Source organism: Bemisia tabaci, chromosome 9 (assembly GCF_918797505.1).
Source record: "Bemisia tabaci chromosome 9, PGI_BMITA_v3".
NCBI lineage: Eukaryota > Metazoa > Arthropoda > Insecta > Hemiptera > Aleyrodidae > Bemisia > Bemisia tabaci.
In genome coordinates, this window is record NC_092801.1 from 1,350,035 (window position 1) to 1,377,955 (window position 27,921).

A 27,921-nucleotide genomic window follows, 5' to 3' on the forward strand; every position below is an offset into this window, starting at 1 on the left:
TTTGGATGTGTCAATGGTTCGGCGATTTCGCGGTATTCGAGACTTCTTACAGCCCGTCAATGCCGATTTCACCGATTACAGGTAGGAGGGGGGTGGTTCGCAGCCGGTGCGCGCATTCAAATTATCCCCAGATTGCCGCCAAAACGTGTGATTGGTCAGTATCAAATAGCTACAAAAGGAGCGGGAAGAGTAGTTTGTTCAACAAACTGTAGAGGCGCTAGTGTTTGTTCATCCTAGAGTCCCTATAGCTCATCCCAAAATTATATTATTTTACCGAATTATTTTTTGTGTTATTTCAATTCAGTACTCAGTATAGTCTTGAGATGTATGTGAATAGTATTGCTTCATAATTCATAATCAGCAGAATCGGAGCTCTTCGAAGGTACAAAATGGTGCTACCTACGATTTTGTTTTCATCTCGCCGTCCGCTGATTCTGACTCTGCGATTTCCCGACTGCTCGAATTCCACGAGGCTTCTTTTGCGTCCGATTGCCAATCTAATCCAATTTCAATTATGTACCATAACATCCTTGACTTGATGCTTGGCTCGTGTAGTAAGTACAATCTTCTATCACCTACCTCTCAAATCTCTGTAAGTACCGGAATGAGCGTATGAAATTAGAAGAACCCATGCTTTTGCCAGGATTTTTAGCCTTTAAGGTAATACATCTTCAAGGCCTTAGCTATTGGAAACTATAACATTCCACTTGTTTTCCATTCTTTAGACACTCAGCCCAGCTGAGCGAATGAGACTCCGTCAGTCGTATTGTCACAATTAAGGTGATTCGTCAAGCTCAAGTGACAACTGGATGGTGATATATCGCATGGATTGAGTAGAAAATCTCGGCAGATTTTGAATTTTCAGTCAAACAAGGACAACAGCCCATGCATATGAGAAATGGAAGCAGAATAGTGACAGGAAAAGAACCACGCATTCTATTTTGATACATCGAATGCAAGGTTTTTTTCCTAACGCTCTTCTGCCTTAATTTCTCAGAATTCTGCCAATTTCTGGGTCTAGAATGATTCTGCAGGCTTATGCTTAAAGGCTATCATCCTTTGTTTGGCTAAAAATTCAGAATCAGCCAAGATTTTTTACCTTATCGATGCTCCAAGTACATAGCATGCCAGTTCAACCTTGTCATTTGAGCTTGACGAATCACCTTCAACACTCATTATAAATCAATTCGTTTTCATTCAAAGCAATACTTTTTGACATAATTTTATGGCTCATCCAATTCAAAGTGATGTATAGACAAGATATTGTCCTCGGAGTTAATTTGGCTCATACTGTCCAGTATAACTGTCCATTGAACGCAACCTCAAGTGTCCAACAACTTAAACAAATTATTGAGCACTGGGTTGCAAGATTCGCCCAAGGGCGATAGACCCAGGTCAGTCCGTTTGCGAGATGTTCTTTAGCCGGTCATCCGCATCCACACTGGTTAGCCTTTTCTTACGGTGCATTTTGTTTTCTTTGTTTTTCATAATGTTCTAATAATCGAAAAAAACATACCTTTTATTTCAGAATGATCACAAATCAAGAATGTCTGTACCCAACAAGGACAGGAAAACTGCAACAAATGGACATGGGTGGACAAAACAGCAATATTGCTTTCAGCAGATAAAAAAACCTTGTTTCCTTTCATTGACAAACAGGCGTTGACAAGAACAAAATGGATGACAGGACTGTGTTGCCCCACAGACATGATAGTTCCCTTTTACTCTTCGCAATGGTGAGAATCTTGATTTTAATTTCAAATTAAGTAGTTTATTATTGGGATTAAAATTAATCCCCTTTTTTTATTTGCCCCCCCCCCTCCCTATTTTTTCCTTGAGTACTTTGTCCTGGAGAAAATAGAAAATGATATGGACTGCATTCAGCCCTCTCCCCCTCTCCATTCATCAAGTGAATCATGGAGGCAAAAATATTTTACTCTACTAAGCTATTGGAACATTCTAATGTTGCCAAATTTCTTTCAAGAAAATTTATATTTTTGAGAAAAATTTGATTATTTTCCCCTAAAAGTTTCAGACTCGCTAGAAAACTGTGCACAGTAAAACTGCCTGAAAATTTTAGTACAAAATCTGACAAGGTCTCCGTGATTTGTTAGATGAGGTATGGCAATGCCCAATTGTTAACATGGCATTTTTCTGCTGCACTTTCAATGAGGTGAGTCCTTGAAAAGTAGCTTTTCTGAGCCCTGTGTACGCTAAACCTTGGAGTTCATTTTGTTTTGCTGTATACTGCAGCAGCCTACATTGAAGGCGGCAGCTTGGAAAGTTTGACTCGTGAGTATTGGAAAAAAATGTTTAAGTGACAAAGTTGTCTATCTTTTTTGCAAAGTTTTAAATTTGTATTAACAGTGAACACAAGTTTTATCTTATGTTTCCCTCATTATTATTTTTAATGGGTCAGTGGCACCCATTTTTAATAATTCATTTTCTGAAAGTATGGAGTGAACTGAGCTTCTAAGAATTTTTTCAGACTGTTGTAAACCGTAAATGACATGAAACCCTGTTTTGAAAATGTTAATAATAAGACCGGGTTGAAAAAACACTTTTGGCTGGCTCTAATGACGTAAACAAGAAAGGGAATTGGCGTTTGCTGATTGGCTGAATTCAGCTTCAGGTTTTGCCTTGCTATGTCAACTTGACTGCCAGTTTTTGAATAGTCTGATTTTGATCAGCTTTTTGTTCATTTTTTGAACTGTTCAATGATGTTTTTGGTTTTTTCAGGACATTTTACTCAGGAAAAACTTGACTACAAGCCTGTCAAAATTCCTTACCTCTGCCATATTATGGATTATTCAGTGGAGTTTCTTAGAAAGGAATGGTACTCCCCAGTGTTGTTATCGGGAAAAATTTGAAATGGTTATTCTGAACGCAGAATTGTGTTCGAGTTGTTGAAGCTTAGAGGTAAGCAAAGAATGATGAGTACCCCCCTACCCCCAAAGGTGATGTCAGTTGGATTGCATTTAGCAAAAAGGAACCTGCAAGATTACAGTGTTGTAAAAATGCTGCTTCTTCATAATTATCTAAAAAATCTCCCAGAATAGCAAATACCTAGTTTTTTCTTCGCACCAACAAATTGTGAACTTTAAAGAAAAAGAATTGTATAGCTTTGAAAATTGTGCGCATCTAAAGTATTTTCAAAAGAAAAGAAGTAGTTGCACCATTTTAAAAACAATGTAGGTAATCGCGCCGGTTCCTGTTGCTAAATGCAATCCAGTTCAAAGACATAGCCTCTACTCGGATTATTTGTGTTTGAAAAGTAATTTGATGACATGGATTGTATTTAGCAAGAAGGAACCAAGGACATTCCAATGTCCCTAAGATTGTGCAACTTTTCTCACCTTGTAAATATAAATTAATCATTTAAACTAGTTTTATTTTTATCCTCAATAAACTATACATTCAAGACAAAAAATGTCTTCGTATATTTAATTTTTCGTTGATTCCAGTAATTTCATCGCAAAGACTGTAAGTTGCAGAATCCTAGCAACATTGGTATGCTCTTGGTTTCTTTTTGCAAAATGCAATCCGCATCATCTACTTTCATGGTTCATGATATTCCAAGCAGTCCTAGAGTACTCAGTTCAAGAATGAAAAACATCTACAGATGAAACTAGAAGTTGCATTTTTACTCCAAAAAGGATAACAAAACAATTATTAACTTCTACCAAGCAGGTGCATGGAGCTCTTGCATGTGTCAGGAATGTACAATTTACATTCTTATTTCTTTGCAAAATTTCTTGAGAAACACGATGGTGCCGCTGGTTTTCTCCGAAACGAACTTCGAAGCGCAAAAAAAGCTGTAGAGGTAGAGACGGTAATGGAGGGGATTCCCCACGCTACGCTAGGGGGCGAACTCTCCATGCAAAGATAAGGAGCAAATACATTTGCAAGGTTGCGATGTTTTCAGATTTGGATTACCTAAGCAAAGTGTCAACTAGCTTTTAATGTATTCGTTCCCTATTTTTGCATTTAGAGTTTGACTTGATATGGAGGTTGACTCTCAGGATAGTGTGGGATATCCCCCCTCTACTTCGAGAGCTTTTTGTAAGTTTTGAAGTTCAATTTAGAGAAAACCAGTATCAATATTGTGATTATCGTTAAATTTTACATAGGAATCAGTACTTAAATTGTAAATTCCTGTCACATGCAAGAGGTCTAGTGGCTAAATACAACTGTAGTTGGCCTTACTACATCAAATGTTGCCTAATTACCTCTGAAATTTTTTTAAACAAAAAACCAAGCTACTCTAGGACTTGAAATTTTGTGAGTATATTTCTCACAGTCTACAAAAATCTGAAAGGAATTAGGTAAGTGAAAACCTCTGCTAGCTCTGTTAAAAACTGAATCTTGAGAATGAATTAGGTAATGTGAAATGCAATTAGGCCAATTCTAGTCAAATCTGTCCAATCATTCTTCAATTGTAATACATCACGGTCTGGCCAAAGGAACGCTAGCTCTACTTGTGCCCAAGTGTCTTACTGCTGAACTTCAGAAACATGTCAAATTTTTAATGGAAAAACTAATGAACAGAATCACTCAAAAATTTTACCAAATACTTCTTTTGACATCAAGATTAGTCCCTGAAATTTTCATGAAAGTGCATAAAAATGGTTGGAAGATAAAATTGAAACAAAATAGAGATGTCTGGCAACATTATGCATAAGCATAAATTGCGTTTGTAATACTGTAGCTGGGAGGAGTGGGAGGTGATGAATCGAGAGTCATTGAATTTTTTATCATGTGGGTTTTTTTTTCCAGAAAATTGGACCGCTCTTCTATCTGTGTGACAACCTCTGGAATGCCGTGCGGTATCATCTGTACAACTCACACTCACCTCTTCATGTAAAGGTAGCAGAGTATCGATTTGAAGTGAAGTAGGAATCTTTTGCTTTAAGGTATTCCTTAAGGTATGTACGTACCATTTTTTATTTTAACGCTCTTGAATGTCTTTGAAATTATTTTAGAACCCTTTTAAAATCCTTCATTTTGCAAAGTACTCAGAATCAAAGGTGTAAAGAAGAAGCCTCCTGTACTCATCCAAGACCATAAGTTTTGCTGCACAGATTTCCTCCAATTTTCTGGAAATTTCATCAGGTCTAGGAAAAATTAAGGAATTTTATGAATAAAACTGGAAATTTAAGAAACCTAAAACAGGAATTTCGAAATATCTCAAAACTTGAAATCCGAAAAACTTCAGCAGTGTCCCTACACTCAACCTAAGCTGCAGTCAAGTCAGGATTAAATTCTCTGCGCCACATTCTGGATTATGAGTAGAAAAATAATTTTCTCCTAGAAATTGCAGTTATATTTTATTGAATGATTAATACCTGAAGACAAAAGGTCCGCATGTATGAACCAGTTGCAGTGAAATTAATGCCAAAAATTGTTCATTTTTAGTTAGATGCATGGCAATTTGGGTTGAAAAAAAGTCAGGAAATTTTGATCATGTGGTCAGGAAAATCCTGGAAATTTGGAGAATTTTTCCCCCCAGGTGTGTAGACACCTTTTCAAAAGTATGCATCGACCAGAAATTAAAAAATATCTTTGTAGTAGTATTTGGAGCAAGGGCTGATGTGACTATGGAGGCATCTTCATCTGACCCAGGCAATGGCAGAACCGCCATCGTGCACTCCGATGTTGGACCATGTTCTTTGACTCTTGAAATGACACAAACTGGTCTACTATTCACCGGTCCCGAAAATACTTTGATGCACAACCGATTCAACCGGTTTGCATCGCGATGAATTCTGGAACGCAACCCAGCTTTCAAATAAGGCAATGGTGGATAGTATCGACAACTGTAGCAAACGCTCTGGAGTGTGAAATTTTTCGGAGCATAGCCATGCCCATAGTTGGGCTATGTTATACTAATCTTCCCCTGAAATATAGCACTGGCAGGAGGGCTCACTACAGGATTAATCTTTAAATTTTCCTTACTTTAGACCATTGACCTTCCTTTCTACTGCAGTGTTTGAAATGCGCAAAATCTGCGCAAATAATTGAAATTGTGGCTAAAGTTGGCGCCCAAGTATTCATGATCAGCCAGCTATGTAAATGCTGAAACTGCAACAAACTCTTAGGATCAATACTAAAATCTATTAAGAACCCTTCAAGCAGGATTAAGTACTTTGGGTAATGGAAAGGGAAGAAAATGTGCAAATAGTTTCAAAACGAATGATTCTGAGGCACCTAAAGACATCCAGTTCTCATCATATATTATTTCAGAAAAAAAACATTTTGTAAACCCTATTGGCCCTTAAATACAAGCAGGCCTATAAATTTCTCCGTAAGATTCGAACGCTGCCCCACTGTGTTTCCATACTCATAAATATTTACATTTTATGCTTTACTCTTACCTTGTTTGATTTCCTATGTTCAGGTCCTCGACAGTTACGAGAGTGAAGCAATTGAAAAACAAGCCGCGACTAACCTCGTTGCAAGGCTGAATTAAAGTGTGAGAAGGTCTGCAGGTAAGATGAATTTGCTGGATATATCCCGAAAGACCAGTCACATCGTTTATTTCAAGGATGAATTCATTAAGCTGAATCCACCGTTAGGTTTAGATTGTGAATCTGTCTTTCAGCTCAAGGTATATAGAGATAAGACTCTTTGTTGTACAAAACCCGGTCAACCTGTGCAACTTTAAACAAATTTGTGGAGTTCTCCCCTTGACTCTTTCTCTCGCTCAAAGAACAAAAAGAACTGAAATAGACAAAGATGGCTTTACTTTGCTTGGCCTGCACACAGCGGCTTTAAAACTGAACCCTCTATGACATGCCACAAAAACTAAAATTCTCTGGGAATAAAAATTGATGTAAATAGAGATTTTATTGTCTTGGTTGGCTCTTTTCATTGCAGCATCGAAATTAAAAGTGAAACTACTGTAGAATTGCACTACGATGAATATGTGTGAAGATCTGTATAAAGGGACCTTATTGTCCGGAAAAAACTTCTCTTGAACTTTTAGCAAATGCGTGGAGGGAGAAAATCTGATAATCTTAGTGTAAGTTGATCCTTGAAAGCTCAAATTTAAGTTAGAGTTGCAGGCAAATAGCCAAATCAGGCATTTTATTAGTTCCTTGGCAAATAGCCAAATATTAAACATTTCAGAAGATTCGTGTGTTTTTATAAAAAGCTCTCGAAATTTCAGTATTTTGATACAGTAAAACCTCGCTAAGTCGGTTTCCGGATAAGCCGGTAACCCGCTTTAGTCGGTAGAATCGCCCGGTCCCGTTTATCACCCATATAACACAATGCTAAATAAGTCTCGGTATCTCGGTTTGGTCAGATTCTGAACCCGCTTAACTCGGTGAAATTTTTCCATCTCGACCTGTTTTTCTTCGATCGTCACCCGAGATCAAGCGTAGGTAGTGTTTCCGTGCGCGGTGCGGGTCGGGTCAAGTTACGCCACGAAGGGTGAGCGAATCTCCGAGAGAGCGCAGCCTGCGCAGCGCAGTGCGAGAGACGACATCAGCTCCCCCTCTCCTCCTCCCTCCCATCCCCACTCAGCCCGCTCGTATCGGCACGAGCCCCTCTCCTCCTCCCTCCGATCCCCACTCAGCCCGCTCGTATCGGCACGCGCCCCTCTCCCCCTACCATCTTGCATTGCCGTTCCCCGCTCTCCCCGAGGAGTTTTTCGAGGATTTTAGCGAGTGCCGAGTATTGTTTACGTTGCATTTTCAGTGCAACGACCCGCCACTCAGCGGGCGGCCGCGGCGCATCACCGCGCGGCACCCCAACAAACGACTAACCCGATGACTTCATGATGCCCTGACACTTACAACACGCAATTTCAAGTGCATCTCATGAAATTTTACTCTTTAGTACCATTTTCTTCGATCAAATGGCTCTCCTAAACACTCCTACAAGTCACTCTACACGCACGTTTGCGTTTGTCCAATTTAGGGCGCGAAATTTGAAAAAGCGCGGCAGGAAAAGTGGCAGTCCGCGTAAGTCGGTAACCCGCTTAACTCGGTAAATTTCCTCGGTCCCGATGAAAACCGACTTAGCGAGGTTTTACTGTAGTAAGAATTTATCTTATTACCAACCACATAGGCTGTCCCAAAACAACTGAGAGTAAGTCTGTATTTCAGAAACAATAATATATATTGAAACGCGGTTTGTGGGAGGTTGTAGCTCATACCCTTAGCTATCCAACAAGCTCAAGATTAGCTCATTTGGTCAAAATTTCGCTGAGTTACAGCAATTTTTTGGAGCCGAATAAAAAATAACCCTGCAGGATTTTTGAGTATTTTTTTCCTTTTCTGAACTGTTGTTCCGAGATTGCAACTTTGCGGATCCCGTTGGCACTGGTCTAGATGCAAGTTCTAACATGTTTGCATGTGCTTTCATTGCATATCAAAGTTTTCTTCAACTTCCCAACTCAGTGAAGCCAACATTGTCCAGCGTTAATGACACGTGTTCTCGTTTGGTGCAATGAGTTTGCCCGCGGAGCTGAAACAAGAGCAACGCTATGCCATCCGTTACTGTGTTCGCCAAGATTAAACTGTCTCTGATACCGTGAAAGAGATGTTAGTTGCTTATGGAGAAAATCGACTTGGGGAGAGCACCATTTATCGGTGGCATGCGGCTTTTTCCGAGGGTCGCGAGTCGGCAGCTTTGATTCCGCATGGCGGCTGGCCGTCAACTTCTGCGGCGGAGGAAAGTGTCATTAACGCTGGACAATGTTGGCTTCACTGAGCTGGGAAGTTGAAGAAAACTCTGGTATGCAATGAAAACACATGCAAACATGTTAGAACTTGCATCTAGACCAGTGCCAACAGGATCCGCAAAGTTGCAATCAACTGCACGACTCTCGGAACAACAGTTCAGACAAGGAAAAAAATACTCAAAAATCCTGTAGGGTTATTTTTTACACGGCTCCAAAAAATTGCTGTAACTCAGCGAAATTTTGACCAAATGAGCTAATCTTGGGCTCGTTGGATACCTAAGGATATGAGCTACAACCTCCCACAAACCGCGTTTCAATATCTATTATTGTTTTTGAAATACAGACTTACTCTCAGTTGTTTTGGGACAGCCTATGTATTATTATAATTCCTCTTTCAAAATGTTCTTCACATACTTTCAACTGTCAAAATTTTAAAAACTCCATATTTTGATGCAAATTTTTAAAAGCAATTGCTGTTTGTGAAGACGAATAATTATTTTGTTCAAAATTAGCAGAAGCGTCAGGATTTCAATCTGAGTGAGAATGTCAGACACTTTGCCCGAGCATTTGACAAAATGCCTGATTTGATTATTTGCCTGCAACAAAGATGATGGTAAGTATAGAGGGGGTCGAATGAAGGTTAGTTTATCAAATCATACTGAGGTAATTACATGAGCAGGAATGCATTTTCAATGGCGCAAAGAGGCCAAATTCTATGAGTAAAATTGTTTCAAAATTGCAACTGCGTTTATCGCCAGAACATCTTTTTTTGTTCTCAAAGTTTGAAATACTCCAACAGAGTCAATTTTAGGAATTTCTTAGTGTTCATTGTGGCAAATGATTTAAAGTCAACCCCTTATGCGAAAATATTCAATCGTTTCAATTTTATTACGCACAAAAAACTGTGCAGTACTGCCGTGCTAAGGAAAAACGCCGTATGAACCTTCAGGTGTTGCCAAATTTTCTTTGATAAGACAAGACTTTCCTGGGAAAACAATGAATATTTTTCCGCAATTTCCCAGATAATTTTGTTTGCAATTTCACCTAAAGTTCCTGAAAATTTCAGGCAAAAATATTCATAAATTTCCTCAACAATAAACATTTTATTGAGAGAAATTTGGCAAATCTCGAATGTTCATGAGGCATTCTTCCCCAACACGGCAGAGTAGGTGAAGAAGTCTGTCCAAGAAAAGCTTTCTGATGCCATAGGACATGTACTTCGAGACATTTTCTGCACCATCTCCCATGACTTCCCCAAGAATGGGACATCTATAATGAAATTTGGGCATTCTTAAGTTTCCAAGTTTGTGTGTTATCATTCTGACAGATTTAAATGTTTCTTTTGCTTTCACTCACCTCATCTTATTTTTACCTAGGTCCAGATCCCTCCCCCATATGAGAGCGGAACAATCGAATATTAAGACACAACCAACCTTCCTCCAAGGGTTATCTATTCAAGTATGGAGAAGACTGCAGGAGAAATGAATTTGCTGTACACCGTCAGACAACTCCTCTGAAGCATGAATTTACTGGATTGGATCGATCATCAGGTTTAAAATGTAGATCTTCCTTTCAGCTCAAAAAACATGGAGAAAGGAGTTCTTTGTGTAAAGTTCCTAGTTTACCTGTGCATCAGAAATTCCCTGTCCAAACAAATTTAGGGAGCTCTCTTGTTGACTCACTCTTGCAAATCAAAACTGAAATGAAGAAAAATGAACTTAGCTTTTATTACTGCAGCATGAGAATTAAAGAATGAACCCTCTACCACACTCCTCAAGAAAGAACTCTTCTGCGGAATTAAAACTGAACTTGACGAAAGTTATTGTACTTTTGTCGTTATGCTATATATGTCGCAGGCAATTAGCATTCGCTGGCAATTTGCAAGCGGTTCACATGTTGTTTCAATATATCGCAATAATGCGCATCAGCGCAATGCAATTTTCAAGGGTTATAGTCTTCAAAAGTATAAGCTCGGTGAGTAATGCGCCTTCATTTTTTGTGATACTCTACACTTTGTCACAATGTTAGTTTTATTCCCTGTCCGATCTCAACCGGACTAATGTCTTGGAGTTCACTGCACGCTCTCTTGAGTGTGCATATTTCTGCCATGTTTTTAAGGATGGAAAAGTATCTATTCACATTATAGGCAACATAATCAGCACTCTAATCTTGTTCTTTTGTTTTTGAATTTCATGATTTTCTATATTTATTCACCACTGGCTTGCAAATTGCCGGCGATTGATAATTGCCTACGATATAAAGCAACATTAAAATTAAAAGTGAATCTTCTGTAATACAAAGAAAAAATTAATCATTCATAAAGCACAAGGTAAAAAAACAGCTGAATCCAGGAAAAGGCTGCTGTAAAATTCAAAAGATGAACCGAAAAAAACCCGGATGTTTTGAATAACATTTCGGTGATTATAGTTCCAACTTTCAGATAATCTTGGTTTTGCCATGCCTGGGATTTGCCGCAATAGGCCAGATCTGTTTACTATGTAATCAGTATCAGTCTTACAACAAAAGTGAATCGACAACTTGATTTTTTCTCTTTTATTTTTCTGGTTAATAATGAGATAGTAATTAGGTTGAAACTTCCTGGTTTTTTATATTGTGTGTTATCTTTTATATTTTCCAGCAGCCTTTTAGTTGTCTTTTTACTTCTGTGGAATTCCTAAAAAAAGACAATGTTTGCAAGAATGGTGAAGTTGATGATGTTCTGTTTGACTGTCCTCTTCCTGCCATCACTGGTAAAGATGAAAAAAACGTTATTTGTCACTATTTATAGCTCGGAAACCAATGGTTTGCAGACAGTGCTCTGTCAATTTTACGAAGCAATGTTATTTGAATCAACACATGTCAAAGTATTTAGAAAAGGTCAGTCGCCAGTCTATGCTCTGCCTCTTTGTGCTTGCGCTCTAGTGCGCTAAATACTTAAATTTTGCGGAATAATTAGAATATTGCAGCATTGGCTAAGCATCTGATGCGGAGGGTCCTCAATTTCCAACAAGTCCCTCTGCATGTTGGTGGTTGGCATACAGTTCCATTTTCTCATTCATCTCTTTATTATTTTAATATCCAGAAAAACGATTCTCTGCCTTGACCATGTTTATTAGGTTTAATAGGTGCACCATCAACATCAAAATCAAAGAGGAAAGGTCGTGAAGTAAAGAAAGGTTAGAAGCTCCTGCCAGGTCTTAATTCTCGTTGAATTATAGACTCTGAATTGTGTTTCATTATGCTAGTTCCAAATTGAAAGCTAACAATTTCCAAGACAACAAAGTTACTCTCATCAAAAGAAAATATAGGATTCTCTTAACTCCGGATTGAATAAGATCGAGAGTCGAGCTTGTTTTAAAAAGGAGCTCACAACACTTCTAAGAGTTTTACATTTGAACCAGATCCAATCCACCTCTAAAATGTTGTTGGAACGCTCATCATCGTCAATAGCTGAATTCCACTTCTTGGCATTTAGATGTGGTTTCATTTGAAAAATTTTTTGCATAATATTTGCTAATGATGATTGGAATACATGGAATATATTTGCAACACTACATCAGAAGGTTTAAGTACATAGGTTTTTCGTGAGAAAAATCTCTGGCGGTACGATTTTTTCTCAAATTTGAGGGGGGGGGGGGGAGAGATCCACAAAAGGGCGGGGGTTTTCGATTTATGCGTCAGGTTTCTTGAACTTGAATTCTTCCCAAGGCGGTGAGTGGACCATCTGGGAAGGCTGGACCATTTGCATGGGTGGTAGGGCCGGAACTTAAGGCGAGTTAACGTAAAGCATTCGGCTTACGTTATGTACCGCGCGAGATGTATGCCTTCTTTGTATCTCCTCCAAAGAAAGTAAAGTCCAGCAGGAACGATGAGGGCTAAAACTACGCATAGTCGTAAATGGATGGTGCTAACTTCAGAGAGTTTGTAAATATAAGTGACCGCTTGCTATAAATGGGATGATAACCAGTAGCGGAACTGGTTTTTTTTAACGCCAGCGTGTGGCCGGTTGTGTGAGACACATAAATTTAGGGGAATGAGAAAAACAAAGGCGCGCTATCATTTGATTAGCGGGAATATTGAAGACTACACATACGTGCGCTATCAACAATCATTTTTTAGTACTTTAGGTAATCCGCATCCCTCGCAAGAGCTAAAGGCCTCCACTTCTTATCTATCAGCAACCTTTTCATTGGGTTTCGCAGGCAATTCTCAACAACTGCCCTGCATTAATGCGCAGAGTATTTGGTGAGACTTTTGTGTGATTAAGCATCATCTGTCATTGGTGGAATGGGACATATACCATTAGAACTAAATGATGACGATGTAGGATTTTCCGGTTGTTTGGCAAAAAATTTATTACGAGATTTTGCCTTAAATCCTTTTTTCTGCCAATCTTGAACAGGGAAAATTTGGGGAGTTGGTTCTGAAACTTCCTTTGGAGGAGTTAATAAGTTTAATAGAGATTCATGAGAAATGAAAGATTTTACCAAGGAATCAAATTCAGCCATAGTGTTATGGGGCAGTAACATGACAGTTTGCGAAATTTTTCTAGGTAAAGACGATAGAACGTAAAAAATAATATTTGTGTCTGAGGCACACGGAATCATTTTGGAACAAATGGTTTTTACTGTATAAATGTGATCCATTAATTTTGTGTGATCTGACAATTTTAAATTTCGTAATTGAAGCTTTCATGTTTTGCTTTATTTGCTGTAATTGAAGCTTTAACTTCGTCCTTAAATTGAGAAAGAAAACTAGTTTTAAAAGTCCTAAAATTTAATTTCGGGAACTTAGCTTTTAACAATTTAAAATAAGAAAGCGCTTCAGAGAATAGGTATTTTTCGATTAAAAATGGAACAATATCGGGTTTCCAAGAATCCATCAAGCAGTATCCATCAGTATTAAACATAGAAACAAAATAAATGAATACTCTTAGGCAGGTAAACAGTCTTTTAAAATCCTTGAAATACTCTTAAAAAATAATTAAATTTGGTACAAAACAGCGGACAAACATTTTTATGAGAAGTTATTTATTGTTGGGATTTATCGGTTCCAATTCATCATAATCACAGCCAAAGAGACCTTGAATATTTGAGCGCTTATCACAGTTACGATTGATGTTGTTGCCATTGTGGTCGAACTAACAGGAATAAAATAAGATATGAAATAAAAATAAGTGGTTTGGCCACTCTAAATTTGCCGGCCTTTTTCGAAGCTCACAACCTTCCGTGATTTATCAATTATAGTCCAATTAATGGCTGCGTCACTATCATACACAGCTTCAAATGACTCAATTGCAGCGCTTACCCTTGCTTTGAAAATGACTTCTTGTAGGTTATTCTATGAACAATCGTGAAGAAATAAAACTAATAATTCATTTGTGAAATCATGTTGTTTCTTGAAAAAAAAAAGAGAAATACAAAGACTGCTCTCACGTTTATGCACTAAGTCAAAGAAATATGCCAAGATTTGCCTAAGAATGGAGCAGTGCTCCGTTTTTAGGCATATATTCTGAGGATACAGTCAAACCTCGCTATCTCATTCATTGGATAAGCGAGAAACCAGCCTAAGTCAGCAGAATCACTCGGTCCTGTTTGTCACCCATATGATTCTTTGCTTAAAAAACCTGCATTAGCGATAATTGCGTAATTCAGAACCCGCTTAAGTCAACTAATTTTTTTGGTTTGGACCGAAAAAAAAACTCCTTGAACGCATCATTTTGCAAAAATTTTACTTGATCTCTCCAACTATTTTTAAATTCGAGATTCGTCTGTTGCTTGAAAAAGAGGGAGAAAGAAAGTTACACCTTGATAACCTGGAACCGAGTGAGATTTATTCTTCAAAATCGCGTACAGATTTTTGCACTGCGTGCGTCATAAGTAAAGTACAAACAATTGAGTGTCCAGTGTTTTCACTACCTTGAAGCGTCCTTGACGCTCGTTGACGTCATAGCAATTTTGAAATCATAACAAAGAGTCAGTGGAGTTATCCTGCATTTCAACTTCAAATAATTTTTGTTTTACCAATTTCGGAGGCTTGATCAACGTCGTTGGAACTGCCAGTTAGGGTAACTGTTCTCCCTCAGAACTCGAGGTCTCGCACTGAAGCGGTTTAGAATTTGTCCTTTTTTCGTCCTCTGCCGCGCTCAGATCGGAAGTTTTGATTGCCTTTTTTCGAACCTCGATGCATCCTCACAAGAATCTAGAACAGCTGATTCTTCGTGGTTCTATCGAGGGCTTGCATTAATTGAGTTATTGGGGTGTCGTGGTCAGAAAGGCTACCTTGAAGTTGAGAGTATTTCTTATTGAACACCTGTTTTTTCATCGAGTCTACTTTAGGGCTTGGATTCGGTGAGAATTTCGGGTTCTCCTCTTGGGTTTTCCTTGGAGTGTTTAGGTCAGAAGGGCTTCCTAGTGATAAAGATATGAAACTTAGGCTTTGTCTATTTACAGACGAAATTTGCTCAATGGTCAGAATAGACATGAAAATTTGCCACAATGAGTTTCTAATCTTTTTAAGAATTGGAAAGCCATCAATGTGGAACATTAAAGGTAGGACATCTACGTAATGGAGTAGAATTGAAATGATGAATAAGAACTGTTTTTAAGGCCAACATGAATGCATTCACCGGGATCGCATTTGGTCGGCTTAGTTTTAACATCCGTCTTCAGTGAAGTACGACCTTGTGAGGGAAGATCCTTGAAACATCCGTGTATTTGTTTAAGAGTCTTGCTTAAATCCGCGAGGACAACTGAAGTGATTGCATTTCTTAAAGCCCAATCTCTCAACAAATCCATGTTAGCTAGTGCCGCAGGAGCTTCATTCTTTACTTGCGGGACCTCCCCTACTGGTGCCTGTGAGGTACTTGGCACCTGTGAGGGCACTGCTGGAAAGGGATACCCATACTGATAGGGTCTAGAGAACCCCCAGTATGCCGGTCCGCAAAACCCTACTGCTGGGTATCTCCAGTTGGTGGAACCATGGTCGAAAAATGGTGCCGGGGGAGGCAGTAATGCTGCTTGTGGCAGAATTGCTGTTCAACCTGGCTCAATTGTTGGTGGAAGAGGAGGTTGTGTAGTGGTCGTATCCCCTCTTCAATCTTTCGGATGATTGATTTTTCATCATTTTCATTGAGTGAAAAAAAAATGAACGTTATGGTCAAAGTGATTCCTGAGGAACAGTGTAGTTTTGAACTCTAAACCGCACCGAACCGACGAGTCCCTTCACTGGGGGAGAAAGAAAACTTATGTTGTGCCTTTTTCTGCTTAGCACTGAATAAAACCCTCTAGTTTCACTCAAGACCAAGAATTCGGATAATACGAGAAAGCACGCGCCCAGGCAGACATTTCCCAATGATGGTTAGCGGACTCATTCCACATGCACGACCGGATTGTCGGATTTGGTAGTACAGTAAAACCTCGCTAAGTCGGTTTTCATCGGGACCGAGGAAATTTACCGAGTTAAGCGGGTTACCGACTTACGCGGACTGCCACTTTTCCTGCCGCGCTTTTTCAAATTTCGCGCCCTAAATTGGACAAACGCAAACGTGCGTGTAGAGTGACTTGTAGGAGTGTTTAGGAGAGCCATTTGATCGAAGAAAATGGTACTAAAGAGTAAAATTTCATGAGATGCACTTGAAATTGCGTGTTGTAAGTGTCAGGGCATCATGAAGTCATCGGGTTAGTCGTTTGTTGGGGTGCCGCGCGGTGATGCGCCGCGGCCGCCCGCTGAGTGGCGGGTCGTTGCACTGAAAATGCAACGTAAACAATACTCGGCACTCGCTAAAATCCTCGAAAAACTCCTCGGGGGAGCGGGGAACGGCAATGCAAGATGGTAGGGGGAGAGGGGCGCGTGCCGATACGAGCGGGCTGAGTGGGGATCGGAGGGAGGAGGAGAGGGGCTCGTGCCGATACGAGCGGGCTGAGTGGGGATGGGAGGGAGGAGGAGAGGGGGAGCTGATGTCGTCTCTCGCACTGCGCTGCGCAGGCTGCGCTCTCTCGGAGATTCGCTCACCCTTCGTGGCGTAACTTGACCCGACCCGCACCGCGCACGGAAACACTACCTACGCTTGATCTCGGGTGACGATCGAAGAAAAACAGGTCGAGATGGAAAAATTTCACCGAGTTAAGCGGGTTCAGAATCTGACCAAACCGAGATACCGAGACTTATTTAGCATTGTGTTATATGGGTGATAAACGGGACCGGGCGATTCTACCGACTAAAGCGGGTTACCGGCTTATCCGGAAACCGACTTAGCGAGGTTTTACTGTAACAAAGGGGCTACAGCAATCCGTAAATTGTAGATAGGTTATAAAGTTGTGGGAAAAATTAATGTCAGAAATTGTCGATACCTATTTCTACATTGCAATTCAAATTTTTGGATATTCTCAGATCCTAGAATATTCTGGAAAATTCAAAAATGGAAGAAAAACTCGGAATGGTCTGAGAACATTCTGCCAATAATCGGCTTGTGTCAAAAAGCATGGAACATTGAGTGAATATTCACAATACTTTGCAGCTATCTGGGTCTCCTATAATTTTTCTAATCTCTTAATGTTCAACCACCGACAGGTCAAGAGTCTTGTACCTACTTTATCAACCCACATAGGTACCGCCATTTCTCATCCAAAGTTACGTCATATCTCTAATTTTCAAATAAAATATAAAGAGGCAGAAGTTCATAGACCTAAAATTAACTCTTTTAAACTCATGTAATATGCAATGGCCTGCAGCCTGATTGTTGAAATTTTTTGTTTGTTGGGACGACATAGATGACATAGGTTAAAATGTGGAGCGTGATTGGTCGGCTATGTCTTATCGCTGCTCTGTCGGGCCTATGTCGGGTTGAACTCGCGACAAGTTAACGGCACCTTTTAAGTTTCTGACAGTACGTCGTCCATTCCACCTGACAAAGGCACGACAAAGCAGTGATAAGACATAGCCGACCAATCACGCTCTGCCTTTTAACTTATGTCATCTATGTCGTCCTGACAAACAAAAAATTTCAAGAATCAGGCTGCAGAAGGGCACAGTGATTAAAAACTATTCTGACATGGCTAAGGTCAAGTAAAAAAAGGCCTATTTTAAGGAACTTTCAATTAGAGCAACAATGTAGTTGTAAAATGACCGAGTAATGTAGCTTTAGCCCAACATTTAAATTGTAATATTTTCATGTGCATATCTGATCGTCTCTAGGAAACGGGGCCTTGGTGCAGAAAAGTTATTTGGCTGGAGGCGGGAAAGTATTTCTTTTATCTTAACCCAGTTTCATCGATAGATATAAATTGCAAATTCAGTTAGAAGAAATTAAGCCTGGCTTGGCTTGAAATTTGTGTACTGAAAAAGTCGTGATCCACCCCAAGCCGTGTTATCAATTTTTCACTTTGTGTCTTTTGGTGCCAGGGTCCCTATTCTGTAGACGGTCGTATATTTTCAAATGCATGTGTTTAAGATGGAAAAACGATTGTTCTTCATTGAAATCTACTTAGGTATTGTACACTGAGTTGGAGAAAAAATTAAAAGGGACCATTTACTTCACGAGAAAGGTAGATGAATCATGCGGAAGCTGGAGCAGATTAAAAAAAAATTAATAAATAAAATTAAAATTATTAATAAATTATTCATTTTTCTCAAATTGAAGTTTTTTTTTTTTTATTCCACGTGTGATCCAATTTAGAACTAGATACTTAAACCTAATTTCGATTCGATAATTTTATCATTATTACAACAAATTCACAAAGCTGTTAAGCTACCCACATTATTCGCAGCATTACCAAATAGTATGCCTAAAATCTCGTTTGTAAGGAGAGGAGTTTCTCAGTAGGGCATGTGAGAAATTTCATGAAGATTTCGTCCCTCAGCCTATTAGTCTTTTCTTCTTCTTCTCAAATCAAGCTCAGTTTCCTAAATATGTGGAGCAAATACATCTATTTAACCCAGTAATGCCTCATTTCCAGCGCATATAAAGCCAGTATTTTTCTGATGAAAAATTTACGGACATGTATTATCAGTAAAATCCCATATCTTTGCAAAAAGTCAGTTTGTAATCTTCAGGAAACAGAATTGGACCGAGTTTATCAGAAAGGAACCAACCCATATTTTCGAAACAATTGAGTCGAGAATCGTTTTGAGATCCACTAGCCGGTTATATTTTCTCCTGCTAAAAACTGAAAGTTGAGAAACAGGCATTAGGTAATTTGTGAAAAGAGGGGCCAAAGTTTATTTTTTAAACGAGCCTTCGTGAGCTGATCAATTGTATGGTTTTATCGCACTAATTTTACCTAAATGACTTACAATGGAGAGGGGTAGCGGCAGTCGAGTGGGCATAGCGCAAATTCAAATCATTCTGAGATTACCGCCAATGAATACGATTGGCCAGTAACATATCTAGGGGCGCTAGTTGCTGGTTGTGGTGTGGCGTTGTGATTGGCCAGAGGGTAGGCCGGCTATAAATCGCAGAGACAAATCGTATTCGATAGTGGTTCGATGTATTGTTTGGTTCAAACCAATAGAACATAACCTCATACTCAGTTCATGGATCTTCAGTGGAGAAATTGACAATGGGAAAATTCCTCACAATTTCACTCTTTAGCCATCTAGTACTCGAAAGAATAAGAAGTCAATCATGAAAGACCCGTTACCTCAGATTTCTAAATTGATATTTGACGCAATCGATATCGATATAATTCCACCTGTTCGATGTATCGAATACGATCCTTTGTGTGTGATGCCCCCCAGCCCGCCTGCCCAAGCTACGTGAAGATAAATATGGCTTGGCAATCAAGTATGTAACTTTGTAAGTAACTAGATTTTCATAGCGTCCTATTGTGATGTGTTGTGTAAAATTTCGTTTCTCCAGGCTTCATCTTCTTGTTCAAGTGTTTTTCCGCTAGTAATCGATTCTTCTCGAGACTTTGTTGGAATAATGCATTCACTGTTTCACAAAATCTGAACGAGATTACGAGAGGTAATCTGCTGTCAAATTCATAAGTGCATTCTCGCTAGGCCTTCCAACCTCCGCACGACCCTTTGAATAAGCGATTCAAATATGTACTCTTTCAAAGATATTCGTATCAAACATTAGTAATTGCCTCCAGTGTCTCCTCGTCCAGCCAATCTTAGTAATGTAGAAACCATGATGTCCCATCGTCGATCTCGCTTATCTACTTCGCTGTAAGTACCAACTGCCTCACTCCACCAAATTTCTACCTTCTCCACTTGAACTCATGAAAGTAGATCTTTCTCCCTCAGTAAGATACACCCTTTCGCAATCATGGGAAATCTTGATTGGTTTTTGTACTTTGAATGAAACTTGGAGGACATCCATCGCTGCGCAATGTCCTAACCGTTTTGAAAGCAGATGAATTGGATTTTTCGTCTCTCACAAAATCAAATATGTTACTGAAGATAGTAGTTTGGCTTGAGAACTGGTGTTAGAGCTGGCTAACGCATGTTGTGAGGAAAGCAACTTTGCATAAACTTCAGATCAGGTAATCCTATACTCCGTGAACGTCATGTTGTGTACCCGTGCCACAAGGAGCAAAAGTGACGTTAGGATGTCACCTACTTAAATGGAGATGCTGCATCTACAGTAGGTGTGTCTTTGATAGTCAACGGAGATCTTTTCGGTGAATTGCCCAACTGAGGCTGAGTTACCGTGACGTCTCTTTGTTTACCCTTACTGAACGCTCAATGCTCCATTCACCAGCCACTGAAGGTGCTATGCTGTTGTGGTGAGCATTGAAATGCCAATGCAATCATGGAGTATAAAACATTGTCTCACCGGAGTTTCAAAAACAATCGACAAGATTGCAATGCTCTTACCAGGTAGTTTCTATTCATGCCTACTGTCTATGACGAGCGCACCTGTTTCTGTAGTGGCACCCATGATCTTGGAACTATAAATTGGGTGATTCTGTGCTATGCTATTGGTAAATTTCATAACATAGCAGGAGCAATAATAAGGATACAATGAGGATATTCGGTTTCCTATGGGACTATTGCTGATCAAGGACTTGCATCAAATTCTGAACCAACTGTTTGAAAATCTGCGTCCAGATATGAGACCTAGCCATTTCTCAAGGAAGTTTACTGGAAAAATTTCGCTACCAAGTAGATCATCTATTGTAAAAATTCCAGTGAGATCCCATGTTATGGAAGTTATGATGTAAATAGTAATTGGACAGCTCCACTCCCCGCCTTTTTACCTACTGACCACTTCATGTGTGTACTTCGACTGGTTGCCTATCGAATTTCAACAAGATTGGCTCAAAAGTTTTGTAGGAGGGCTATTTATACTTTTTATTGGTGAGAGTGGGGGGGGGGGGGGGTTTGCAAGAAAACTCAGGAAATAATTGATATTTTCACCTAAAATTAAAGATGCACCCGTGTCTCAATGACGGAATACTCAATTTGGAAAAACTCTTCGGAACATGCAGTCATGCTGCGGTAAATGCGTGGACTACAAATTGAACCGTCTCCCCTACTTGCTGACAACCCCACGGAATGTCTGTATCTTTCTCTTTAATTATAATTTTGTCTTATTTCAGTTTTCAACACACATGCTTACACATTTTTACATTTGTTTTTCTTCAGGAGTCGAAGCTGATAAAATGGGAGCAATGATGAAGCAGCCATAGTTTAAGGAATGTCGATGGAAAATTCCTGTGCAAATCTTGAGCTGAATGAAGTAGACAAAAACATGGAGGTCAGTCACTCAGTTTTCGTGAAGGAGGAGTTTCCAGATTCGGATCCACCATCCGGCCCAGGTATTGAATCCATTGATTTTGACCCGCTAGTGAAATTAGAAGATGGAACTCCTCAAGAAGAAATTCGTATTCCTCAAGAGCTCCAATCAGAATCCACCAGTTCATCTAGTTGCGTGCTCGCTCAAGTAAAAATTGAAGTAGAAGAGGAGGATTACAACATGGTTGACCCGTTACAGAATGATATTGATGTCGCAACCACAGAAGCAGAAGTAAACAGTAATCAATCGCTCAGCAGACTCCACGAGGTTATGGAAGAGGGGGAGATGATAGTTCCTGAAGCAATTCCTTCCAGGGGACAGGCATTAAACTTCCCCAACCAAATAAAACGCGAAGTATGCGAAGAGGATGATCATTTTGTCTCTTTGTTACATCCCATCGTTGAAATTAGGAACGAATTACCCGTGCAATCAAGCGAATATAGAGATTCTATGACTGCGGAGACTATAGTATTAATATGAGAAGTAATATTCATAATTCATGCAGTGAACAAAAAAAGGCAGAGACTGGTGCAAGCACAGAGCACCGACAACTACCATTCCTTAATCTCAGAGAAAACTCAGCATCTCCCAAAAAGAAATCTCAGAAGGGGAGCAAACGATTTAGTTGCGACCATTGTTCTTCCACATTCACTCAAAAATCAAGTTTAAAGCAACATATCCTGATACACACGGGTGAGAAACCATTTAGTTGCAGTATTTGCCCTGTCTCATTCACTCAAAAATCAGATTTAACACGACATATTGCCGTGCATAGCGGTGAAAAACCATTCGTTTGCTCCTATTGTTCCGCTTCCTTTTCTGTTAAAAGATATTTGAAGGAACATATTGAAATGCATACCCTCGAGAATGCACTGAAATGTAGTTATTGCCCTGCCAGTTTTGCCAGAAAACGCAGTTTAAAACTGCATCTTCTCAAACACACGGGCGAGAAACTTTTTTGTAGTTATTGCTCTGCCTCTTTTGTCTTTCAAAGCCACTTGGAGGAGCATGTAAGAAGTCACACTGGTGAGAAACCGTTTATTTGCAGCGAGTGCTCTGCCTCTTTCTCTTGTAAAAGACATCTAAACCACCATGTAGAAAAAGAGCATACTCGTAAGTATCCATTGAAATGCGATTATTGCTCTGCTACTTTTGAGTGGAGAAATAGTTTAAATCGACATTTATTCAAGCATAGAGGTGAAAAACCATTTACTTGTAGTCTATGTCCAGCCTCTTATGCCACTAAAAGCTATTTAGAGGAGCATTTAAGAAGTCACACCGGCGAGAAGCCATTTAGTTGCAGCTATTGTTCAGCCTCTTTCTCATATAAAAGGTATCTAAAGCAACACGAGGAAACGCATACACGTCAGAATATGTTTAAATGCGACCATTGCTCTCAAACCTTCACGTGGAAGAACAGTTTGAAGCGGCACATGTTGCAGCACACTGACAAAAAACCACAAGACACTGAGGGGAAGCCTTTCTCTTGCCCCCAGTGCTCTACCTTTTTCACCTTAAAGAGAAGTTTAAGAAGACATATTCTCAAGTACTGCGGCAAAAAAACATTGGCTTGAAGTCATTTGTCTTGGATGCTACTAAAAGCCATTTGAGAGAGCAAAAATAACTCAGTCACATCGGCAGAGGGACCCATTCTCTTGCAGTCAGCTACCAGCCTCTTTTATTGAAGAAGAATTCATCGTCATTATTATGTGCCATAACAAAAAGGAGTGGAATCATCATGCTCTTGTACATCGAGACGCCTGCTCATATGAATGGATAGTAACTACAAGAAATTTTGAAATGTTGGAAGGAGTGATGGTGGTGAAATGAAAGCTCCAACCCGTAAGTAATCAAATTATAGCATTTAGCTCTCGGAAGCAGCGTTCAATTAAGTAGAATCAATTAAGTTCAATTAAATACGTCCCAAAGCATCGCATTATGTATTCAATAGAAATACGATTTTGAAATAATTAGTTTTGAATCGCAGCTGAGGACATTTAGAATTAGACTAAAAAAAACTCAAATATTTTTTTTCCTACCATAAATTACTCATGTGTCTCCTTGATTCATCAGTCAACTGACATTCAAGAGCGAGTTTGTATAGCTCTGGATAGACGATCAAATTCCAAAGCAATTCTGATCAAAGTCGACATGCTGATGACTGGTGGTCACCATCTACCATCAAATTTTGACGGGCCGCACTTTTTTGTTCAAAGTAAGATCAGAACGGAGTGCCACCATTCATAATTTCCTGCCACGAGAAACATTTCTGCCAAGTTTTCATTTTCAAATGAAGCAAATTAATGAGTTTAAGACTGATGACTGCCGACACTTTGATGCTACTTTGATCGGAATTGGTTCGGGAATTTGATCGTCTATCCAGGGCTTATGGAAAGTGACATCCAAGTAAAAGAGGGAAAAAACAGGAGGGAAACAAAACTAAATACTTAAAATTATACATATAAGCTGGCAATGATGTTTGCTTCTGCATCTCACGATTTTTTGCATTCAATTTTTTTTTTTTTTTTTTTTTTTTTCTCAAGTAGCCTATCAGCTAATCCCATCCAGTTCACCCTCTGTCGAACAGATGTCTACAATTAGGATAATAAGTCCTACCTAAAAATATTTTTCGGGTGGTTGTAAGACAACCGCCATGCAAAGCCCCCAACATTATCTTCATACATGACGTAGTCAGGTAAAGTTTACCTTAAAGTGAAACTAAAATTGTTTGGTGCAGCAAAAAAACCTGTTTTTGATGAAAACTATCGATTTCAGTTTCTGATGCCACGCCCTTTCCAGTGCTCTGAGAAACATCGGATACAAATTAGCAAGCCATAATTTGCATTATTAATGTCAATTTAATGAGTGCTTGATCTTAAATACTTCGAGGGATATTAACAATTTCGGCAAACTTTAGCTGCGTTTTCCTCAAATTTTAAATTTCTCGCCCACTAAATTGAAATTTCTGTCAAATGGTTAATTCTTGGAATTTGCAGGTGTTATTTGCACCAAATGATGCAAAAGCAACACTTTTTAGTGGTAAACGTATGTCCATTTCACCATCACAAGCACATTTTCTGGACTACCTATGTCACATATTTTCGTAGGCTTTTCAGTGCCAAAAAATCGAAAAATGGAGGTAACAAGGCAGATGCTCTGACCTATGAAGAATATGAGTTGTCCATCAGAAAAATTGGTACTGTAATTTTTTAAAACGTCCCAACAGTCTTTTCAAATCTACAGAAATAATAAGAGGAACCCTGAGGATTCATTGTTACCAGCTGTATTCTCTTCTTGTTGTTGCTTCAATCAGTGCCTTAGTTCCTGGAAGGAAGCCTTTATGCAGTTTTATTACGAGAGGCAGGCAAGGATCTCCTTGAAAATACATCTTTTCAGTCTAGAAAATAAAGACAAAAATAATTAAAATATTACAGATTTGCGGGGGGAGAGAATAGATAGGCTTATCTGAAATGAGAACGGTGACAATACTATTATCACCAAACTTGATCAGTTTCGCAGGAGACTGCGAATACAGCCCCACGTGTTCTGACCGCCTGGCACCCTTTGAATGGCGGGAAGTCTGCCTGGGGCGGCTCGTTGCTGTCTCCTGCCCGCTGGAGGGGGACGGTTTCCATCGGGGTCGACCCGAATATGTGGGGGCCCCCGCTTGGGTCTGCGATGGTGGTGGCTGCAGGAAGGCCTGAGGGGGGGGGGGGGGGGGGGGGGGGGCACAATGTGAGCTGCCACCTACAGAGCTATGGGATGGCCCGGATTCCCCAGCCAAGATTGGTTGTGGGCGGGGTTGCTTCTTCCTGCCGCCCCTAGCAGCGGAGACGGTCTCAAGAGGTGGGTGTAGGGCCACACTTGCGTCGTTGCGCTTAACGGAGCGCAATATCCGGATGTCGTCATCCTCTGAAGAGGGTGTAGACGAGTATTGGAGGGCGGAGGGGATGTGAGGGTTGTACTGGTAGTTCTCCCGAAAGGACTTCAGGTTAGATTCCCTATCCTCAATATGTTTGAGGAAGTCCGGGACGGTAGGGGCTTTGCCCGACGGGTTGCGGCCCGTGACTATCCCTTCAGCTTCATCGATGACTTCGCCCAATGTTTGGGCATCCACCATCCGCTCAACTAATGTGCTAGTCAACTCGATCCATCGGTTAACATTTCGATAGCACCGCCAACAGCTGCTCCAGCAACCAACAGTGAATAGATGGCCTTAAATCGACCCGTAGACCTTCACTTCTGGTCGTTGCATTTTACTAAACTGTATGGGTTCATCATTATGGTAACAATGAGTTTTGATGTAATCAGTCAAAGTGCAGAATATAGTATGAAGGAGTTCAAATACTCCTCGGTCACACTTACGTCGTTGCGCTTAACGGAGCGCAATATCCGGATGTCGTCATCCTCTGAAGAGGGTGTAGACGAGTGTTGGGGGGCGGAGGGGGTGTGAGGGTTGTACTGGTAGTTCTACCGAAAGGACTTCAGGTTAGATTCCCTATCCTCAATATGTTTGAGGAAGTCCGGGACGGTAGGGGCTTTGCCCGACGGGTTGCGGCCCGTGACTATCCCTTCTGCTTCATCGATGACTTCGCCCAATGTTTGGGCATCCACCATCCGCTCAACTGCTGTGCTAGTCAACTCGATGATTTCAGCAGCTTCTGGGGTGGCGATTCCATCTGTTAACATTTCGATAGCACCGCCAACAGCTGCTCCAGCAACCAACAGTGAATAGATGGCCTTAAATCGACCCGTAGACCTTCACTTCTGGTCGTTGCATTTTACTAAACTGTATGGGTTCATCATTATGGTAACAGTGAGTTTTGATGTAATCAGTCAAAGTGCACAATATAGTATGGAGGAGTTCAAATACTCCTCGGCCACACTTACGTCGTTGCGCTTAACGGAGCGCAATATCCGGATGTCGTCATCCTCTGAAGAGGGTGTAGACGAGTGTTGGGGGGCGGAGGGGGTGTGAGGGTTGTACTGGTAGTTCTACCGAAAGGACTTCAGGTTAGATTCCCTATCCTCAATATGTTTGAGGAAGTCCGGGACGGTAGGGGCTTTGCCCGACGGTTTGCGGCCCGTGACCATCCCTTCAGCTTCATCGATGAGTTCGCCCAATGGTTGGGCATCCACCATCCGCTCAACTGCTGTGCTAGTCAGCAGCTTCTGGGGTGGCGATTCCATCGGTTAATATTTCGATAGCACCGCCAACAGCTGCTCCAGCAACGAACAGTGAATAGATGGCCTTCAATCGACCCGTAGACCTTCACTTCTGGTCGTTGCATTTTACTAAACTGTATGGGTTCATCATTATGGTAATAATGAGTTTTGATGTAATCAGTCAAAGTGCAGAATATAGTATGAAGGAGTTCAAATACTCCTCGGCCACACTTACGTCGTTTTTATATAGATATTTTATGATATATTATATTTTAGATTTTTTCTAAATGACTAATAATTACCAATTTGGCCTTGATAAGTTTTTCTCTCGTGGTTCGGACCAGAGACAGTTGAGACTCTAGAGGGCTAATTTTCTCTATAGACCGCCCTATTTCGGCTGCCCAATTCAACAGCTCTATACCTAATCGACGATTTTCCATAGCATCGGCAATTGTGTTTACTAACCGTTGCTCTTGTTCAATGTTTGAGGACAACTTTCGCTGAAGGAGTGTCTTTACCTTTCCACCAATTTTGAAAGAACCTCTCCATCCGCAGCTTCCATCTGTTCGAGGGCTCCTAGACCGGGGTTTTCTCCATCTCTAAGCATTTCCAAGATTGTGGCACGTAGAGTTGGTTTTTTGGTCAATAAAAGTATATTGGCTTTTTCTAGTGTCCAAGAAGCAACTAGATCTGCAATTGTTCTGGCTAGCGGTTTAGTGAGTGTCGTAAAACCCCTGTGCCTCAGATCTATCTGTTTCTGATCTCGGCTACCTCGTATTCGCCGAAGTTTCGGCGTTCTTCCTCCATCTCCAGCGATGCTCGGCAGTAAACTAGACCACAATAAACGAGGCAAAGCATTGAACGAATTTGATATGCTCCGGGCAATTGCCCACGTAATCCCAAGTAGGGCGCTTGGCTAACTCTTTCGTGAATATTCCGATAATCCAATTCACGTTCAGTTTTTTTGGTAAGGTAATCTTTGACGCGTCTCTGTATAATGTTAAGCGAGTCGCAGTAATTTTTTTTTTTTCCTAACTCATTTTCATTAAATTTAAAATACAACTTTAGAACGTTCACAGACAGCGTGAACGCCCGAAATGGGAAGAAATTTTTGAGACAATATCCAAGCGGATATAGCTCATTCTTACGTGCTAGTTGAAATGTTTACTTTTCGAGAGTTCGAATTTATATAGACGATTCACTCCGAAGATAATGTCTTTTGGTAAAATTTCACTAAGATAAATACATTTTAGAAGTCAATTCAATTTTTCTCTGACAAATCACGCAGTCTTGTACAGTCATCGCGCACTCTGTACAAGTA

The 27,921-nt window shown here is 40.2% G+C and overlaps 1 protein-coding gene across 3 annotated transcripts; it reads left to right on the forward strand.

The window, feature by feature from the left end:
• The first annotated feature begins 231 nt into the window (after positions 1 to 231).
• On the forward strand, positions 232 to 23,377 carry LOC109038242 (uncharacterized). 3 transcript variants are annotated; one of them, XM_019053241.2, is made up of 8 exons: positions 232 to 554; positions 1,529 to 1,736; positions 2,740 to 2,919; positions 4,777 to 4,925; positions 6,398 to 6,488; positions 10,066 to 10,248; positions 11,328 to 11,439; positions 21,284 to 23,377. In XM_019053241.2, exon 8 carries the CDS (start codon positions 21,911 to 21,913, stop codon positions 23,006 to 23,008), a length of 1,098 nt encoding a protein of 365 aa, XP_018908786.2. In that variant the 5' UTR covers positions 232 to 554; positions 1,529 to 1,736; positions 2,740 to 2,919; positions 4,777 to 4,925; positions 6,398 to 6,488; positions 10,066 to 10,248; positions 11,328 to 11,439; positions 21,284 to 21,910; the 3' UTR covers positions 23,009 to 23,377. The 3 variants fall into 3 exon arrangements, with proteins under 3 accessions (XP_018908786.2, XP_018908785.2, XP_072160738.1); XM_019053240.2 differs by lacking the exons at positions 232 to 554; positions 1,529 to 1,736; positions 2,740 to 2,919; ... (2 more) ...; positions 10,066 to 10,248; positions 11,328 to 11,439 and adding an exon at positions 19,463 to 19,861; XM_072304637.1 differs by lacking the exons at positions 232 to 554; positions 1,529 to 1,736; positions 2,740 to 2,919; ... (2 more) ...; positions 10,066 to 10,248; positions 11,328 to 11,439 and adding an exon at positions 19,463 to 19,655.
• Positions 23,378 to 27,921: the final 4,544 nt, after the last annotated feature.